Consider the following 20,689-nt stretch of genomic DNA (forward strand, 5'->3'; position numbering starts at 1 on the left):
GTGTGCACACACAGGCAGGGACGTGTTTCAGAAAACTGAAATGCGCCAACAGGCATATAGCCTAGTGATTATAAGGGTGGGACTACATTGGTCTTCTATCTGAGAAAACTCCAACTCTGAGTTTATTACATTCATGAATCAATCCACCCATACTGTTGCTATTAAAAGTCTGAACATGTTGGGGGATGGAAGGGAGGAATGGGGTTGATAGAGTAGGGGTGGTTTGTAGGTTTGTCACGCTGCATTTCCATGACAACAAACTTAGGTGTACTAACCCTGGTCTCTGGCTTGGAGCAATAGGCCGAGCTCACACACCAAGGAGCAACATTCTGCACTTACATGTTTGAGCTAACAGAAAATACACAGTCTTTCAATAAATCAATCATGCACACACAAACACCCACTGTACCCTGACACACACATGAACTCACGCACACGCGCACACACACACTGTACCCTGACAGTCAATCATCATAAAAACACGCATGCACACACCACACACACACACACACACACACACACACACACACACACACACACACACACACACTGTACCCTGACAGTCAATCATAATAAACACACACATACTCTCACACACACACACACACACAAACACTGTCCCTTGACAGTCAATCATCATGAACACACAGACTCAAGAAAGCACGTACTTCCACACACACACGCAAGCACACACACACAGAAAGAGCTGTGAGATTCCTCAGAGTCTGCTGAAATTGTAGGGGTCGAGTTGTTCTGGTTAATACAGTATATAGGCCAAGTACAAACATAAAATCGAATCCCCCTTACATTTACATTTACATTTAAGTCATTTAGCAGACGCTCTTATCCAGAGCGACTTTTATTTATTTTCTTTCGAGTTTTTCCTCTTATCCTACCATCCCTACCCTACTGGAGTAAGCTAACGGACAAGAATACTTCTACTGATATTTACATCTATTTTTGCTCACAGTTATGGTACCTGCAGTTAAATAATTACACATATAAACTCAGCAAAAAAAGAAAAGTCCCTTCTTCAGAACCCTGTTGTTCAAAGATAATTCGGAAAAATCCAAATAACTTCACAGATTCACATTTTAAAGGGTTTAAACACTGTTTCCCATGCTTGTTCAATGAACCATAAACAATTAATAAACATACACCTGTTGAACGGTCATTAAGACTCTGTCACACCCTGACCATAGTTTGCTTTGTATGTTTCTATGTTGTGGTTGGTCAGGGTGTGATCTGAGTGGGCATTCTATGTTGGATGTCTTGTTTGCCTATTTCTATGTCTGGCCTGATATGGTTCTCAATCAGAGGCAGGTGTAAGTCATTGTCTTTGATTGGGAACCATATTTAGGTAGCCTGGGTTTCACTGTGTGTTTGTGGGTGATTGTTCCTGTCTCTGTGTTTCGCACCAGATAGGGCTGTTTTTGGTTTTACACGTTTATTGTTTTGTAGTGTTCGTGTTTATCTGTTTTTATTAAACATGAATCAATATAACCACGCTGCGTTTTGGTCCTCCTCTACTTCACCACAAGAAAGCCGTTACAGACTCTAACAGCTTACAGAGTGTAGGCAATTAAGGTTACAGTTATGAAAACTTAGGACACTAAAGAGGCCTTTGTACTGACTCTGAAAATCACCAAAAGAAAGATGCCCAGGGTCCCTGCTCATCTGCGTGAACGTGCCTTTGTAACAGTATAACTTTGGTCCGTCCCCTTGCCCATAACCGGGCTCGAACCAGGGACCCTCTGCACACATCAACAGTCACCCTCAAAGCATTGTTACCCATCACTCCACAAAAACCAAGGCCCTTGCAGAGCAAGGGGAACCACTACTTCAAGGTCTCAGAGCATGTGACGTCACCAATTGAAACGCTATCAGCGCACACCACCGCTAACTGGCTAGCCATTTCACATCTGTTACACCTTACGCATGCTGCAAGGAGGCATGAGGACCATAGATGTGGCCAGGGCAATAAATTGCCATGTTGGTACTGTGAGACGCCTAAGACAGAGCTACAGGGAGACAGGACGGACAGCTGATCGTCCTCGCAGTGGCAGACCACGTGTAACAATACCTGCACAGGATCAGTACATCCGAAAATCACACCTGCGTGACAGGTACAGGATGGCAACAACAACTGCCCGAGTTACACCAGGAACGCACAATCCCTCCATCAGTGCTCAGACTCTTCGCAAACGGCTGAGAGAGGCTGGACTGAGGGCTTGTAGGCCTGTTGTAAGGCAGGTCCTCACCAGACATCACAGGCAACAACGTCGCCTATGGGCACAAACCCACCGTCGCTGGACCAGACAGGACTGGCAAAAGGTGCAGGGTTCTTCACTGACGAGTCGCGGTTTTGTTGCGCCAGGGGTGATGGTCGGATTTGCATTTATTGTCTAAGGGATGAGAGTTACACCGAGGCCTGTACTCTGAAATGGGATCGATTTGTAGGTGGAGGGTCTGTCATGGTCTGGGGCAGTGTGTCACAGCATCATCGGACTGAGCTTGTTGTCATTGCAGGCAATCTCAACACTGTGCGTTACAGGTAAGACATCCTCCTCCCTCATGTGGTACCCTTCCTGTAGGCTCATCCTGACATGACCCTCCAGCATGACAATGCCACCAGCCATACTGCTCGTTCTGTGCATGATTTCCTGCAAGACAGGAATGTCAGTGTTCTGCCATGGTCAGCAAAGAGCCCGTATCTCAATCCCATTGAGCATGTCTGGGACCTGTTGGATCGGAGGGTGAGGGCTAAGGCCATTCCCTCAGAAATGTCAGGGAACTTGCAGGTGCCTTAGTGGAAGAGTGGGGTAACATCTCACAGCAAGAACTGGAAAATCTGGTGCAGTCCATGAGGAGGAGATGCACTGCAGTACTTAATGCAGCTGGTGGCCACACCAGATACTGACTGTTTGTTCAGGGACACATTATTCAATTTCTGTTAGTCACATGTCTGTGGAACTTGTTCAGTTTAAGTCTCAGTTGTTGAATCTTGTTATGTTCATACATATATTTACACATGTTAAGTTTGCTGAAAATAAATGCAGTTGACAGTCAGAGGACCTTTCTTTTTTTGCTGAGTTTATATTATACATTTCTTCAAGTGCTGGATTTTCACCCAGAGTGGCCAATTCAACATGAATTCTGATCTTAACGCCAACCTTCCGATGCCCAAGGCTGTTCAGTCTGTACCGAGTGCAATATATGTGGTCCTTCTGTAGCTCAGTTGGTAGAGCATGGCGCTTGTAACGCCAGGGTAGTGGGTTCGATCCCCGGGACCACCCATACGTAGAATGTATGCACACATGACTGTAAGTCGCTTTGGATAAAAGCGTCTGCTAAATGGCATATATTATTATATTATATTATATTATATAGGTTATACCTTATGCTAAACAATGCATTACTGCAACATTATCTTCCAAGCAGGAAACATTTGAGAGCAAGACACATTACTGTAAATCTTTTAGAATAGCTTAGTGCTGAAGACTGAATGTGTTCATATTATCTTAATATTATCTTTAAAGACTACTGTAAGGCGATGATGGAAATTATTATAATAACTCTTTATACAATGTGCTGAGCAGGGCCGGCTCCAGGCATAAACTTCATAAGCTGACGCTTAGGGCCCACAAAAGGCTAGAGCCGGCCCTGGTGCTGATTGACACCAGTATACTTCAGGGGCAGGTTGTCTCTGCCAGTGGCATTATGCAATCCAAATGGTTTTTCCTGTGGACTGCATCCACTGTCTTGGATGAGGGATAGCGTTTGTGTATTGTTAGTGTGTAAAAATGGTTGAGGTGAAAAGTATTACAAAAAATATTGCAATAATGCTGTAATAAATGCAATTGTAATGAATGCTGAAATAAATGGTATTGTAATTAATGCTGTAATAAATGCTATTGTAATTAATGCTGTGATGAATTTCTCATAAGATATGAACTGTCACAATTGTGTGCAACATACATCACTTTTTAAAGATATTTATTAGCTTATCCAGGGGGCCTTTGCTGTTCAGACTCTTGCTGCATTCGGTCTGTCAATAGTGATCTAGGGGAAAGGAACAGTACACATTTCAGTGTCGAGACTTCTTAAACTTGAGTGACACACTGAGACACTGAGATAATAATAATTAGGCTGGTCACTAGAAACACAATAATGGCGTATCCTCTCACAGAGCACGCACACACACACATTCTTCCATAGTCTAGAAAGAGGAGAGGGTGGGAACATGGAAAGAAAAAAGGATAACATTAAAATCGTTTGCGAGGCAAACACGTTGATGGTAGGTGTGGTCTGTCTTGTTTAAACAAAACAGATTCTCTTCCATGTTGTAGATCCAGTCTGCGCTCCTCCCCTGAAAGGTGTGAGAGGAGAGAATTAAAGCGTCACCACCAACCGCTTCGTTCGCAGCATCTCCGCTCAAAGCTACCGCGCTGTAGCCAGGATTTTTAAGTCTTCGTCCCATAATTCCACCAGTTTCATAACTTTTTGCATCCAAAGATGAGTCTACACACGTCCCAGAGAAATCGCAAATCCGGTTCTAGGCCCGACCTGAGTGGGGGAACTCAACACTATGACCGGAGTGAAGTGCACGGTGGTAATGGATACGGACAGGAGTACATGGACGGCGCAGGATACAATACATACAGCTACTCAAAGACTTCAATGGGAGGTGGTGGAGGAGTACAGGGGTATGACGGTTTTTTATTTATTCCAAAGGCATTGTGCTGTATTACACAACTATTGCTCTCACTTGACCGAATACCTCTTTTAGTAAGCTAAATTCCTGCAGAGAGAAAATGCATTGTCCAAAGTGTTTCTATCTCCAATTGAAATCCTCAAACACATTTTTGATTTCCTTCTAGTTCATTAATAACTTGATATCAAGATAATGGAATGATTGAGGGAAATGTATGCCGTTGTCTGCCAGTGGCATTATGCAATCCGAATAGGTTTTCCTGTGGACGCATCCACTGTCTATGATGAGGGATAGTTTGTATATTGTTATCTACAATGCAGTTGTCTGTCTTCACTGGGAGGAATATTTGTATTACCACAAAGCCCAGTAATACACACAGTAATTTAGTTCTGTGTGCAGTCCCATTTCATCATTTATTACCCTGCATTGAGGTGTTTGTTTTGAAGGACAAAGCAGACTGCCTGACTGCTAAAACCATGACACTAAATGCAAATAAAACGTTTTATTGAAGCCTACAATAGTTAACATGTCACAACATGGATATTATGAGCACTGAGAACTTATTTGCATGCATCCAAATAGACATGTGGAGTTGTTTTCATGGGAGTATTTTCACTAGAGAGATCACTACTGACTGTTGCCTGGCTACCTAAACGCCTTGCTCTGGCCAAACGCTATGCCACGCCCACCGACGTTAGTTTATGTATGTAGTAAACATAGAACTGAAACCATCTGTCTTTGTGCCTCTCTGTGGACAAGCTGCTGGGAGACTTAAACTTTAATTATAACTCGCATGGAAACTGTGAGGCGTTGTTTAGACACCAGCTCTAACACACTTTTACTCCATTCCCGAGACCTATGTAGGAATCTAAAACATTCTATAGAGTGTATACTAGTATAGAGGTCATAGTTGATGATTACAGTATGAATAGCTGTAGAAAGACTATTCATATGACAACAAAGACCAACAGATCCTCTGGGAGCATGTAAAGCCACGTGAAATTTCAGTCGCACTTTAGCAGTTGCATTCTCTTTATATGTGAAGCTTTTAGTCTCTCTGCCACTCAGTGTTGTTGTGTTTGTAGGCTAAGGGAAAGCATGTCACTACTGGCAAAGTAAAAGCATGTCACTACTCTTGAAAACCACTTCAAAGTAAAAGCATGTCACTACTCTTGAAAACCACTTCAAAGTAAAAGCATGTCACTACTCTTGAAAACCACTTCACAGGGAAAGCATGTCACTACTGGCAAAGTAAAAGCATGTCACTACTCTTGAAAACCACTTCAAAGTAAAAGCATGTCACTACTCTTGAAAACCACTTCACAGGAAAAGCATGTCACTACTGGCAAAGTAAAAGCATGTCACTACTCTTGAAAACCACTTCAAAGTAAAAGCATGTCACTACTCTTGAAAACCACTTCAAAGTAAAAGCATGTGACTACTCTTGAAAACCACTTCACAGGAAAATCATGTCACTACTGGCAAAGTAAAAGCATGTCACTACTCTTGAAAACCACTTCACAGTAAAAGCATGTCACTACTCTTGAAAACCACTTCACAGTAAAAGCATGTCACTACTCTTGAAAACCACTTCACAGGAAAAGCATGTCACTACTCTTGAAAACCACTTCACAGGAAAAGCATGTCACTACTCTTGAAAACCACTTCACAGGAAAAGCATGTCACTACTCTTGAAAACCACTTCACAGGAAAAGCATGTCACTACTCTTGAAAACCACTTCCCAGGAAAAGCATGTCACTACTCTTGAAAACCACTTCCCAGGAAAAGCATGTCACTATACTCTTGGAAACCACTTCCCAGGAAAAGCACGTCGCTCTTGATTCATGTTTCCCCTTTGCCCATCCCTGCACATAGTCTATTCAATTAAGGCACATCAGAAGCATCCTTAGAAAACGAAATACTTGCTAGTTGCAATAAGACCACAATTCATAACAGGAAACCACTGGGATCATTGATGTAAATCATTGATCAATGTTAAACATTTATTTAACAAGGAAGTCACATTGAGGTCAGAAGAAGGGACAGTGTTTTTATAGGGTTGTTGACGGTGACGAGGATGATGATTACAATGTGCTATAGTGATGTCTATAGTAGGCTGATGATGATAATGATGTCTTCCATGTCTCCTACAGCCAATCCACCGCCAGTGCCCTCCAACAGAAGGCCTACATCCTGCAGGGCCAATGTCAGGAGTACCTGAGGAAGGCAGAACACTGCCTACAGGCTGTAAGTCACTACCTACCATAGAGATATAGAATAAGTGTTCTATTCTGTGAGTCACTTCATGTCCTGTCTGCTTTGGTCCTGTTTTAGTCTAAATACAGTTAGTCAGACAACAAGTACATGTAATCAGACAGTCTGACTAAGATATGTACCGTACCTGACTGTATGAAAGCTGAGATAGTACTGTACTAATCCTACAGCCAATCACCCTTGATTTGCTTTCGTGGATTTGTTGTGTAAGTACAAGTAGTAGGAACATGAGGTTTCTTAAAAGTCAGGTCTATTGTGAGATGGTCATTATTATCTTTGGTAGACACTCACACACGATGAATCCTCACACCTGGCATGTGAAATGTGCTCTGTCAGATGTGACTCCATCCTTTCCCTTTATGTTCTCAAATGAGCTTAAAACAGCTTTAGATATTTGTCTGTCAATCCAGGTTATCAGAATCATGTCTTTGTTTAAGTCATCATAACCAGTGAGATTATATGTCTCATCTGTCCCTGTTATGTTTGACATGTTCATGCCGGTATGGCTGACTCAACGCGCGTGTATGAGTGCGAGTTTTTGATTCAATCTGCTTGGAATAAGTGTTTTTGATTATGAATGGTATGAAAGAAGGCAGTGTCAGCTTTTGTCTGGCACACAGTCTGCAGCAAACCCAGGGATTATCTTAAATCACACACCCAGGGAAAATGCTAATTTGGCCATGACCGGTCACATTATAGTACACTACTACAATCTGATAGAAGTAATAGAAGCTGTCTGGACAGAAAGGAGATTTATACATTATGGTCCTGTCGTTAACTGGGTTTGAACTGAAGGACTCACCTGACTGAACATAGTCTACCGTATTCTCATTTGAGAAACCTAGAACACCAAGTCAAAGCTAGACTGACATTTCCCGATCCTACAGGGCGGCGACTCTGGGCGTGCCACAGCCGAGGCAGAACGCTTCATGGCCATGGCCAAAGAGACCATAGAGCAGCTGAATGCGTGTGCTCGGGACCTGAGCCACATGGGCCAATCCAACGACAACGTGTTCCGAAGGTCAGTAGTCTCATGGTACCAAACCTCAAAACCATATTCTTGTTTGAAACCTAGAAAGGCTGGAGTCAAGGTTAAGAGGTCAAATATACAGAGAAATTATCACTACTACAGATTTTTATTTGTACAGGTTATTCTCATTGGGGCAGATTTAGGAAATACATTTATTTTTTTACATGTTTTGATGCAAGTACTTCTCAGTATTTGGTATTTAGACTTACCTTATCTAGGTGTGCAACGAGCTCTTTGGGAGTGGCTCCCTTATGCACACTGAATAAATGTCATTCAACCGCCAAAGAACCTCCCACTTATTGGCCAACAGAAATAGGGTTTTCAGTACATTTATCTAAAGCAATCCCTTTCAATACAGTACCTTTTTTAATTTTAATTCCCAACAGAAGGGGGAACTAACGGAGTCACTGACCACAACCAAAATGAACCAGGTGGGGTTTTAGCAGGGGTTCTGAAAGATACTCATGGGGGTGTCCACTGAAAGTTGACCAGCAACAACAACTGGGGCCTAAAAGACACCCACCACGAACACCCACAAAATTTGCCCAAGAACAGGTAAACTATATTAAAACTCACATCAAAGTTAAAGACATGAAGCAAACCAAAGAGTGGAGCAAAACAAAAACAGGGAAGATTAGATAAAGGATTGTCCTTCTAGAAATCAAATAGGGAGCTCCAACTCAAGACAACTGGAGTATTGGGCCAGCCACTGTAATATCACCTGGGCCAGCACAGGTGAAACACCTACCGACTAACGAGATGACAAACCAGCACAGGTGTACCATATACTGACTAACAAGGTGACACCAATCGGTGTGCCCCACATGCTAATGTCCAACCTCGAACTATAAATGGGAATGCCAAAGCCTGTAACAAGGCTCACTAGAATATATGAAGAGAATAGGTTCTGAGTATTAGGGATCAATGAAGAAAGCCATCAAAATATGCATATTCGCCTCTGTTTAGTAGATTTAAAAATACTCTGATCTTATAAATTATTAAGGGTTAGGAAATTATTAATGAATTTACCTTCTTCTTAAACAAAAACAGGTTTGGAGAGCCTTTACGCACAAGATATATTGGTGAATCAAAAATGCAGAGGTTTGATTCATCCTGATAGTTGCCATATTCAGTTGTTCAATTCATGAATATTGGAAGGGGAGAAAAGTCTACAAAGTTTGTTGAACAATAGTCCTATAAATGTCCCTTAATCACTGATCATGGAACTGTGATGACAAAGGCTCACTCGTTGTGAACCGTGCTCCAGGCTCCAGGTTTAAACTGCCACGTTTTGTTTGCGTTCCATATTGATACCAAACATTTTCACAAGTGTTTACAGAGGAAACAACTAAAGGTAGGCTAAATCAAACAATGTGGCCTAATGGAATGATACAGAATGTAGTGACTGAAGGGAACTAACCCTAAATAAAGTTAAGGCCATACAATTGAAATTCTGCTTAACGGAACGGCATGTCATATTTCACTGTGGGAAAGGGGTATAAATACTTGTTATGTTGATATGCTTTTCAGTTTGCAGTCTTATGACTGATTTCACATTTGTCTCCAGAGATCATAAGATGAAATAGATCTAAAACAATAGGCATTTATATTTACAATCTCCAAATGGATGACTCATGTACCTAAAAGGAGCTGCATCAATACAGTGAGCTCCAAAAGTATTGGGACTGTTACCAATGTTTTGTTCAATGTTGTTGTCCTTCCAATAAAACACCAGCTCTTTTGAAATGATACAAAAACTATAAGTTTAAAGTGCAGAATCCCAGCTTTAATTTTAGGGTATGTTCATCCATATCGGGTGAACCATTTAGAAATTACACCACTTTTTGTACATAGTCCCCCTGCATTTTAGTGGACCAAAAGTTTTGGGACAAATTCACTTATGTCTAAAGAGGTAGTAAAAAGTTAAGTATTTGGTCCCATATTCATAGCACACAATGACTACATCAAGCTTGTGTCTATACATTATTTGGATTAATTTGCTATTTGTTTTGCTTGTGTTTCAGATAATTTTGTGCCCAATAGAAATTCATAGTAAATAATGTATTGTGCATTGGAGTCAATTTTATTGTAAATAAGAATAGTATATGTTTGTAAACACTTCTACATTAATGTGAATGCTACCATTGTTAGGGATAATCCTGAATGAATCGTGAATAATGACAAAGTTACAGACGCACAAATATCATACCCCCAAGGCATGCTAAACTCTCACCATTACAATAACAGGGGAGATTTGGTGGGGTATAATATTTGTGCGTCTAACTTTCGCACTCATCATTATCAGAACTCCTACTTTGAGAATCTTTGTGGATACGGGCCGAGTTCTGTGTTAATATCTTAGAAATCCCTTACCGCCTTCACTTTCCCAAACTGTTAGGGTCATGTTTAACTCTCTTTCTCTGTCTCTGTCTGTCTCTCCCCCTGCCTCCATAGTATTGATCTGTTTAGGGACCAGTTAAAGGGAGTCCACATGGCCGTATATGGGACCATGCAGAGGCGGAGCCGGGGGAGCAGGGGGAGTGGAGCATGGGAGGAAGCTGGGAGGAGCTTCAATGAGGCCATTGCCTGGATTGGACAGCAGAAGGTACAGAAAACCACACCCTACCCAGAGATACAGGATAGATGTGTAATGCTGTGTAGGAAGGCCTATGCTATAGGATTGCATAATATTATTGCTGCCACCTGTACATATTCAAAATATATCATGATAACTGCATGTAGTTGTGAGTCAAAAGGGGTGCTGACAACTTCTTGCAAAACATTCCCAGTGATATTTAGAATATTTAGGTCATCATTGTGAGACACTTGACGCTTTTAGGAATTTCTCCCTCCCACACATAACGTTTTGATCCTGAAGGACTGGGGTGTGTAGGAGAGGCCAGTGTAGATAACACACTGACATTCTAATCTAGATCTGAATACACAGGAAATCCCACACCGCACTCACACACAAATGCACGCATGCGCACTAATGCACGCACGGACACGCAGTAAATAAAATAACCATAGCCCTTCTCTGACAATTCCCACTAAGACTGTTATCACATCCGCCGGTGACGTACATCATCCCTGCCTGCTGAAGTATTGCACACCTTCCTATGCCAGCTCCTGCAACACTCTGGAGAATGAACAGAGAGGTTAGAGCAGCTGGTGGGGAAGGTTATAATGACTGTGTAACAGTATAGCTTCTGTACCTCTCCTTGCCCCACAACTGACACCCATGAAGCATCGTTACCCATCGCGCCACAAAAGCCAAGGCCCTTGCAGAGCAAGGGGAACAACTACTTCAAGGTCTCAGAGCGAGTGACATCACCAATTGAAACACTATTAGTGCGCACCACCACTAACTAGCTAGCCATTTCACATCCGTTACACTCACCCCCCTTTTGACCTCCTCCTTTTCCACAGCAACCAGTGATCCGGGTCAACAGCATCAATGTAACAGTATAGCTTCCGTCCCTCTCCTCACCCCTACCTGGGCTCAAACCAGGGACCCTCAGCACACATCAACAACAGCCACCCTAGAAGCGTCGTTACCCATTGCGCCATTGAGCCATTTCACATCGGTTACAACGGCAGCTTTGCCACTTATGCATTAACAGAAAATATCCAAATGTCATGTTAGAGGTTACCCGTTTAGAAATGCATGTCAATTATCATGCCAAGTTGAAAACATTCTTCTTATTTGCATATGCAGTCATTTGAGTTTTTTAAAGTTGTAAAGAATGCTTTAGAGTCCATCTGCCACTGTCAGACATAAATCTCAATTAGGAGGGGTGGAGACCAGAGACACAGAAGGACAAAAACATTCTCACACGCCCACACTTGTATGCAACCACACTCCCCACAAACTGAGGTGAAAGTGAGACTATGTTATTGTGGTCTTCAGTGGATCAAACTCCATGGCTGCTGGTGAACTCCTGACATACTGTTCTTCCTTGGTTGTTTTTCTGTGTGTATTACAGCCTTACAGGTGTAATGAGGGGGTAATGAGTCATACCTCATGTTTCTCTATCACCACCGTGTGGCAATATGCAGCATTGTCTTCACAATAGTCAAATCAAATCAACGTTTGTTGATCACTACATAGTTTAGCAGGTGTTATTGCAGTGCAACGAAATGCTTATGTTACAAATAAACATGGGGTCAAAACTGGGTTTTCATGGACAGGTTGGTTGCTGTTGTGTGTATTCAATATGTCTGGCCTCTGTGCGTTGGTTGAGATGTGTTAATGTTGTGTGCGAGAAGGTGTTGCTATGTGGTTATTACATGGTGGGGATATCTTTGTGTTCCAGCGTCTCATAGAAACCTCACCCTGGGGAGACGACTCTGCAGCCATCGAGCAGCAGCTGATCAGCCACAACAAGTTTCACAGCTCCATACAGAGAAGTGCAGAGGTGGACAGAGCCAAGGATGAACTGGTGTGTAGGATATATATATATATATAAACAAACACAGTTACTTTCACACTCTCATACATTCTATTTCTGTGTGTGCGATTCTGAGTTTGTGTGATTCTAGCTCCGTGTGTGTCTTTCCCTACAGTTCAAGAAAGGAGACAAGGCCAACCAGCACGCTCTGGATCAGGACTGGGACACGCTGCAGGTGTGAGAGGGCTCTGGGGAAAACTCTCTCACACCCTGCATTACTTTATAATATGGTTGTTGTACCATATCTTATCTCTGTATGTTTGTGTTGTATTTAACATGTTGGTGTCCATCTGTCTGTCAGTTAGTCATGACACAACCAGGGGTGTAGTGCTGCCAGAGCGTGGAGCAGCGGCACTCATTCACTTTTTTACATTTGAGAATGCACAGAGCTGGTAACACTTTCGGGAAAATTAATTCAGATACATTTAAATAAATACCAATAACATTCCATGAAAAACTATAGAACGATAGGCTATGTGTGTACTGCTAAGGCCCGTCGGTGGCTTGACCACTTAGGGCAATGTTGATGTTCATAAACCTCAATGGATCCCCCTCGTGCGCAGTGGAACCCAGAATGATATGTGACCACTTGGTTACGGCAACACCGTTCTGCCGAGGACACCCAAACCAGAGTGGCCACCGCAAAGCCCCCAAGAATAGCAAGAACAGCACTACACCACTGGTAACAATGGATGTTTAACTTTATTGATTGTACCTAACTATAAATGTCTCACCATGTTTTGTGTGTCAGAAAATGTCTCATGGCCGTAGCAACCAGCTGAGAGAGCTGCAGCAAATCATTGAGGAGATCAGCAGAGAAATCATGTGGGTGAATGAGAGAGAGGAGGAGGAGCTGGTGTTCGACTGGGGGGAGAAAAACATTGACCTCTACATTCCCAAGAAGCAGGAGAGCTACTCGGTAAGGACTGGGTCAAGGGTTAAAGGTCAAGGGTCAGAGGGGAAGTGTCACAGTGGGAGGGGGGAAAGGCTAGTTCATTATCATTATCCCATAGAGGCCATACAGGATGTCTGGATGGCACCCTATTACCTATTTAGTGCAATACTTTTCACCAGGACTCTGGTCAATGTAGGGAATAGGGTGCCATTTGGGGTGCATACTAGCTGTAATAATTCCTGATTGTTACCGATCCTTCCTGATGATTGGTAATGTTTGGTAATCTCTAGTCCCGTGACTGACACATCTAGTTGATTGTGTATCTGCATGTCATTTTGTCTTGTTCATCTGTTTTGCATTCTGTTCCCTAGGGAACTATAATGCCAAACCACTGGGAGTTGTGCAATGAAACCACAGATCATTCTTCCAGTCCCATTGGGTCCACAGGTCCTAACACTGTTTCTGTCTCTCCAGTTCTGCCCTAACTGTGTTGCTCTCTGACAGAAACTGATGAGTACCCTGGAGGAGAAGGAGAAAGACCTGAATAAACTGAAGTTGAAAGTGGACAGCCTTCTGAAGAACCATCACCCTGCCTCTGACAAGATCGAGGTGAGGAAAATATCTATTTGATTATTGATTATTAGCTGTTAGTCGCAACAGCTCCTATTCCTGTGGCCCATGATACCTAGCAATATCTACTGTAGCTATCTACACTGAACCCAATTATAAACGCAACCTAAAACCATTTTGAAGATTTTACTTAGTAACAGTTCATGTAAGGAAATCAGTCAATTGAAATACATTCATTAGGCCCTAATCTACGGATTTCAAATGACTTGGAATACAGATATGCACATGTTGGACACAGATACCTTATAAAAAAGGTAGGGACGCGGATCATAAAACCAGTCAGTATCTGATGTGACCACCATTTGCCTCATGCAGTGCAACACATTGGCTTCACATAGAATTGATCAGGATGTTGATTGTGACCTGTGGAATGTTGTCCCACTCCTCTTCAATGGCTGTGTGAAGTTTCTGGATATTGGCAGAAACTGGAACACGCTATCGTACATGTCGATCCAGAGCATCCTTAACATGCTCAATGGGTGACATGTCTGGTGAGTATGCAGGCCATGAAAGAACTAGGACATTTTCAGCTTTCAGTAATTGTGTACAGATCTTTCGACATGGGGCCGTGCGTCATCATGCTGCAACATGAAGTGATGGCGGTGGATGAATGTCACGACAATGGGCCTCAGGATCTCGTCACGGTATCTCTGTGCATTCAAATTGCCATCAATAAAATGAAATTGTGTTCATTGTCCATAGTTTATGCCTGCCCATACCATAACCCCACCACCACCATGGGGCACTCTGTTCACAACGTTGACGTCAGCCAACTGCTTGCCATCTGCCTGGTACAGTAGAAACCAGGATTCATCTGTGTAGAGCACACCTCCAGTGGGCATCGAAGGTGACAATTTGCCACTGAAGTCTGTTACGACCCCTAACTGCAGTCAGGTCAAGACCCTGGTGAGGACGACGAGCACGCAGATGAGCTTGCCTGAGACGGTTTCTGACAGTTTGTGCAGAAATTATTCGGTTGTGCAAACCCACAGTTTCATCAGCTGTCCGGGTGGCTGGTCTGAGATAATCCCGCAGGTGAAGAAGCCGGATGTGGAGGCCCTGGGCTGGCGTGGTTACTCGTGATCTGTGAGGCCGGTTGGACGTACTGCCAAATTCTCTTAAATGACGTTGGAGGCTGCTTATGGCAGGGAAATTAACATTCCATTCTCTGGTAACAGCTCTGGTGGACATTCCTGCAGTCAGCATGCCAATTGCACCCTCCCACAAATCTTGAGCCATCTGTGGCATTGTGTTGTGTGACAAAACTGCACATTTTAAGCTTTTTGTACATATGGGAAATTTCTGGGATCTTTTATTTCAGCTCATGACACATTACACCAACACTTTACATGATGCAAATAGATTTTTGCTCAATGTCATTCGTTGTGATGGTTATCTTGATTCGTTCATCCTTTAACCCCTCTATCCTTCTGTTTTTATTTCTTCCAGGCCTACATGGACACTCTGCAGACCCAGTGGAGCTGGCTCCTCCAGATCACCAAGTGTATTCATGTCCACCTGAAGGAGAACGCTGCATACAGCCAGTTCTTCAAGGAGGCCAATGAGACGTACAGCAAGCTGCAGAAGGAGCATGAGAACATCCGTAGGAAGTTTACCAGCGATAGGAACACACCTCTGGAAAACCTGCTGGAACTACTCAACGGCCTGGAGGTAAGACATGTATATCGGCACCACAGATGCTGTTCATCAAAGCACTAGACGAGACCCAAATGCAGATACAGGAGGCAGATGGTTGGAGTCTCACAATGTTTATTCATCTAAAGGGGTAGGAGAGAGAATGGTCTTGGACAGGCAAAAGGTCAAAACCAGATCAGAGTCCAGGAGGTACAGAGTGGCAGACAGGCCCGTGGTCAAGGCAGGCAGAATAGTCAGGCAGGCAGGTACAAAGTCCAGAAACAGGCAAGGGTCAAAACCAGGACTAGAAAAAGGAGAATGCAAAAAGCAGGAGAATGGCAAAACCATGGACAGGAAAGACAGGAAACACAGGGATAAATACACCAGGGAAAATAAGTGACACCTGGAGGGGGTGGAGGCAATCACAAGGACAGATGGAACAGATCAGTGCGTGACAGTTCAAGGCTATATCTCAAACAACCAATTCCCAATATAGTGCACTACGTTTGACTGAAGTCACTCCAATTAAAAAAAACTGCACTACATGGGGAATAGGCAGTAATTTGTGAAGATACAAAAGTTCAATTGCTCCCCTTGTCCTCTGAAATGGATATTAACCTCTGACCCCTAACCTATGTGTCCAACAGGAGGAGAAAGAGTGGATCTTGGAGAATAAGAGGCAGGTGCAGCACCTGGTCAACATGTCCAAAAGCATCGTGAGGCTGAGACCACGTAACCCTGAGGAAGAGAAGAGCAGTAGTCCTGTTATGGTACAGGCCCTGTGTGACTTCAAACAAGACCAGGTCAGAGACGTATTTATTTAACCATGGAGTCATACTGAGACCAAGGTCTTTTACAGATGAGCCCTGAATTCCATAAATGACAGAAAATACACACATCAACATGGTCATTAAAAACAAGCACATTCATCAGTAATAAGGTCCTAAATCAGCCTACTGAATTGGCCCAGAGGCACCAAAACATAAAATGTAAGAACATTTAAGATTGTTCCACAAATAAGGTTCAAGAAAGGTAAATCCGCTTTTAGTTAACTCAGTAGAGACCAACGGAATTCCCAGAGTTTACCATTCCTGAGACTGGGTGTGGTAACTTGTATGTCTAGTTATGATGTTAGGTACAGTGGGACTTTTTGTAAAAGAGCTTTATAAATGAAAACATAATGTATCAACCTACAAGACATCAGAGGGCCAACCAACTTTCTGGTAGAGAAGGCAGTGATGAGTAACTAAAATTGTCCCCCGTAATAAAGAGCAGTGTGCTATGATAAACTGCATCTAACGACTTTAATGAGGTGGCAGTTGTGTTCATATAGACGATGTCACCATAGTCTAGGACCGACAGAAACGTTGACTGAATTATCTGCTTTCTACTATTTAGCGAGAGGCAGGACCTATTTCTGTAGAAGAAGACCGTTTTTAAAAAAACTACCTCATCATTATGTAAAAGACCGCTTTTCAACTGTCAAGATGCCCAGATATGTGTAAGCAGGGACACAATCAATATGCACACCATCCAAAATACATGTTTAAATCATCAGCTCCACTTTTATGCGCGCTAGAGAACGACTTATACTTAAGTTTTACCAGCATTCATTAGTAATTTCAGGTCAATAGTGTTTCTGTAATACAATGAATGCAGACTTTCATCAGATAGAGCCTGGTCAACCGTGGGGGCAATAGCATAGCATACACAACAGTATCATCAGCATACAAGTGCAGGTTACAATTTTTTTACAGACAAGTCGAGTATGTTAATGTAAAAAGTACAGGACCCAGAATCGACCCCTGCGGGATACCTTTCGTAATATCCAGGAAACCTGATTCAACACTATCAGTAGATAGTTTTATCTGTCAAGTAATTTTTCAACAAGTTACATGCAGGCTGGTCTAGGCCAAATGATGAATGCCTCTGAATTAGAGGTGAGTGATCAACAGTATTGAAAGCCTTTGAAAGGTCAATGAAGAGGGCAGCACAATGTTGCCTTTTATCCATACAGTTAACCACAGCATTTACAACTAGGGTTGCAGCAGAGATAGTGCCACCTGGTCTAAAACCCGACAGATGTACATTTAAAATACGTTTCAAATATCAGAAAGATCTTAGCTGAGAATTAATCAAGGATTATATTTTAGCTAGGCAAGAAAGTAGAAATAGGGCAATTTTAATTGTTTAAGTCACATAAGGGTCTCTTCTCTCGTACACATTCTGTATTGTGCTCCACAGAAGGTGATTCTGAAGGGCAACGAGGGCATCCTAAAAGACAACTCCCAGCGTAGTAAGTGGCAGGTAACGGGACCAGGAGGTCTGGACATGCTGGTGCCTTCTGTCTGTCTGCTGGTGCCACCACCCAATTCCCTGGGCATCAACCTGGCCAACAAGTAAGAACACTCGCATACACACAGTACCAGTCAAAAATTCTACAAATTTTACTTAACAAAGCACACCTCTTAATTGAAATGCATTCAAATCGAAATTGTATTTGTCATATACAAGGTTAGCAGATAATGCGAGTGTAGCAAAATGCTTGTACTTCTGGTTCCGACAGTGCAGTAATATGTAACAATTCCCCAATACACACATCTAAAAGGGGGAAATGAGAATATGTACTGTGGCAGACCAGGGGGTTTGGTCAAGACGTTTACACAGATCAGACACGGACAGAGTAGGATTAGCTCCGTTTCAAGGGTGTTTTTTAAAATAATAGATAAAAAAGGATAGGATAGGTCTCCCCCCCCTGAGACCCTCCCTGGGATCCTCCCTGGGATACCGTCTTCTGGGCGCTGGGTCTGGCTGTATCCTGTCGGGATCAAAACTGCACTCACTCCTGTTACCTCTGTAACCATCCCCAACTATATGGGAGTCCTTTCTTCCCCCTCTCCCTGTGTGCTGTCCTTCTGGCAGCTTTATGGGCCTTGCACAGCTGGTGAGCAATCAGCCCTTGATTACTCACCAACTCCCAATCAGCCCTTGATTACTCACCAACTCCCAATCAGCCCTCCAACTCCCAATCAGCCCTTGATTACTCACCAACTCCCAATCAGCCCTTGATTACTCACCAACTCCCAATCAGCCCTTGATTACTCACCAACTCCCAATCAGCCCTTGATTACTCACCAACTCCCAATCAGCCCTTGATTACTCACCAACTCCCAATCAGCCCTCCAACTCCCAATCAGCCCTTGATTACTCACCAACTCCCAATCAGCCCTTGATTACTCACCAACTCCCAATCAGCCCTTGATTACTCACCAACTCCCAATCAGCCCCAATTAAGTCCTGGCCGGAGAACCCGTCGAGACCTGGTACGTCCAGCAGATGGAGCCAATGCCTTGTGACGTACACACTGTCTGTCACCAGGCCTCGACTAGTCTCCCCCTGGTGGCTGACCTGCTGTACGCCACAGTACATATAAATATATGGATGAGCGATGGCCGAGCAGCATAGGCGAGTGCAATAGATGGTATAAAATACTGTGTATAGTGACAAGTGATCCATTTGTTAAAGTGGCCAGTGATTGGGGTCTCCATTTAGGCAGCAGCCTCTCTGAGTTAGTGATTGCTCTTTAGCAGGCTGATGGCCTTGAGATAGAAGCTGTTCTTCAGTCTCTCGGTCCCATCTTTGATGCACCTGTACTGACCTCGCCTTCTGGATGGTAGTGGTGTGAACAGACAGGGGCTCGGGTGGTTGTTGTCTTTGATCTTTTTTGCCTTCCTGTGACATCGGGTGCTGTAGGTGTCAGGTAGTTTGCCCCCGTTGATGCGTTGTGCAGATCGCACCACCCTCTGGAGAGCCTTGTGGTTGTGGGCAGAGCAGTTGCCGTACCAGGCTGTGATACAGCCCGACAGGATGCGCTCGGTTGTGGATCTGTAAAAGTTAGTCAGGGTTTTAGATGACAAGCCAAATGATGCGCTGTTGCACCTTCTTCACCACACTGTCTGTGTGGGTGGACCATTTCAGTTTGTCGTTGACGTGTACGCTGAGGAACTTAAAACTTTCCACTTTCTCCACTGCTGTCCCGTCGATGTGGATAGGGGGGTGCTCCCTCTGCTGTTTCCTGAAGTCCACGATAATCTCCTTTGTTTTGCTGACATTGAGTGAGAGGTTGTTTTCCTGACACCACACTCCGAGTGCCCTCACCTCCTCCCTGTAGGCTGTCTCGTCACTGTTGGTAATCAAGCCCACTACTGTTGTGTTGTCTGCAAACTTGATGAATGAGTTATAGGCGTGTATGGTCACGAAGTCGTGGGTGAACAGGGAGTACAGGAGGGGGCTGAGCACGCAACACCCCCAGTGTTGTGGGTCAACAAGGTGGAGATGTTGTGGAGATGTTGTTTCCTACCTTCACCACCTGGGGCGGCCCGTCAGAAAGTCAGGGACCCAATTGCACAGGGCGGGGTTGAGGTCCACGGCCTCCAGCTTGATGATGAGCTTGGAGGGTACTATAGTGTTGAATGTAGTTAATGAACAGCATTCTTACATACAATGGGGCAAAAAGTATTTAGTCAGCCACCAATTGTGCAAGTTCTCCCACTTAAAAAGATGAGAGAGGCCTGTAATTTTCATCATAGGTACACTTCAACCATGACAGACAAAATGAAGGAAAAAAAATCCAGAAAATCACATTGTAGGATTTTTAATGAATTTATTTGCAAATTATGGTGGAAAATAAGTATATGTCGAAAATAGTCAAAATAAAGAAAAACCCTAAATGGGTGTGTCCAAGCTTTTGACTGGTACTGTGTATGTGCTATGCATGTATGCACCCACGCACACATACACAGACTAAATCCATGTCCGTGTTGTGTGGTCCATCAGGAATGAACAGTACTATGAGGCCATCCTGTCTGTGTGGAACCAGCTCTACATCAACATCAAAAGTCTCATCTCCTGGCAGTACTGTGTCCAGGACATCACACGCATCAACTCTCTCACCATCACCATGGTAAGAACCTATCGCCATCGTAACCATATCACGTCATCACTGTTGCTACAGTTTCACGTACAAGGGCCACGACTGACTCAAATGTCAGTTTGACTT

General features: G+C 43.4%; 1 protein-coding gene across 3 annotated transcripts in view; it reads left to right on the forward strand.

Annotated features, from left to right (window-relative positions):
- Positions 1 to 4,338: 4,338 nt before the first annotated feature.
- The window catches only part of LOC118393426 (desmoplakin-like), a 37,507-nt gene continuing 21,156 nt past the window's right edge, over positions 4,339 to 20,689 (forward strand). For 2 of the 3 annotated variants that reach the window (XM_035786099.2, XM_035786109.2), the window contains exons 1-12: positions 4,340 to 4,706; positions 6,869 to 6,962; positions 7,877 to 8,010; positions 10,474 to 10,624; positions 12,336 to 12,461; positions 12,586 to 12,645; positions 13,222 to 13,389; positions 13,870 to 13,974; positions 15,445 to 15,666; positions 16,278 to 16,433; positions 17,875 to 18,029; positions 20,467 to 20,593. In XM_035786099.2, the coding sequence (XP_035641992.1) occupies positions 4,516 to 4,706; positions 6,869 to 6,962; positions 7,877 to 8,010; positions 10,474 to 10,624; positions 12,336 to 12,461; positions 12,586 to 12,645; positions 13,222 to 13,389; positions 13,870 to 13,974; positions 15,445 to 15,666; positions 16,278 to 16,433; positions 17,875 to 18,029; positions 20,467 to 20,593 (1,689 nt within the window). In that variant the 5' untranslated portion in view covers positions 4,340 to 4,515. Of the gene's footprint in view, positions 4,707 to 6,868; positions 6,963 to 7,876; positions 8,011 to 10,473; positions 10,625 to 12,335; positions 12,462 to 12,585; positions 12,646 to 13,221; positions 13,390 to 13,869; positions 13,975 to 15,444; positions 15,667 to 16,277; positions 16,434 to 17,874; positions 18,030 to 20,466; positions 20,594 to 20,689 lie in introns of all 3 variants that reach the window. The other variant, XM_035786090.2, reaches the window with a different exon arrangement.

This window comes from Oncorhynchus keta, chromosome 1 (assembly GCF_023373465.1).
Source record: "Oncorhynchus keta strain PuntledgeMale-10-30-2019 chromosome 1, Oket_V2, whole genome shotgun sequence".
Classification (NCBI taxonomy): Eukaryota; Metazoa; Chordata; class Actinopteri; order Salmoniformes; family Salmonidae; genus Oncorhynchus; species Oncorhynchus keta.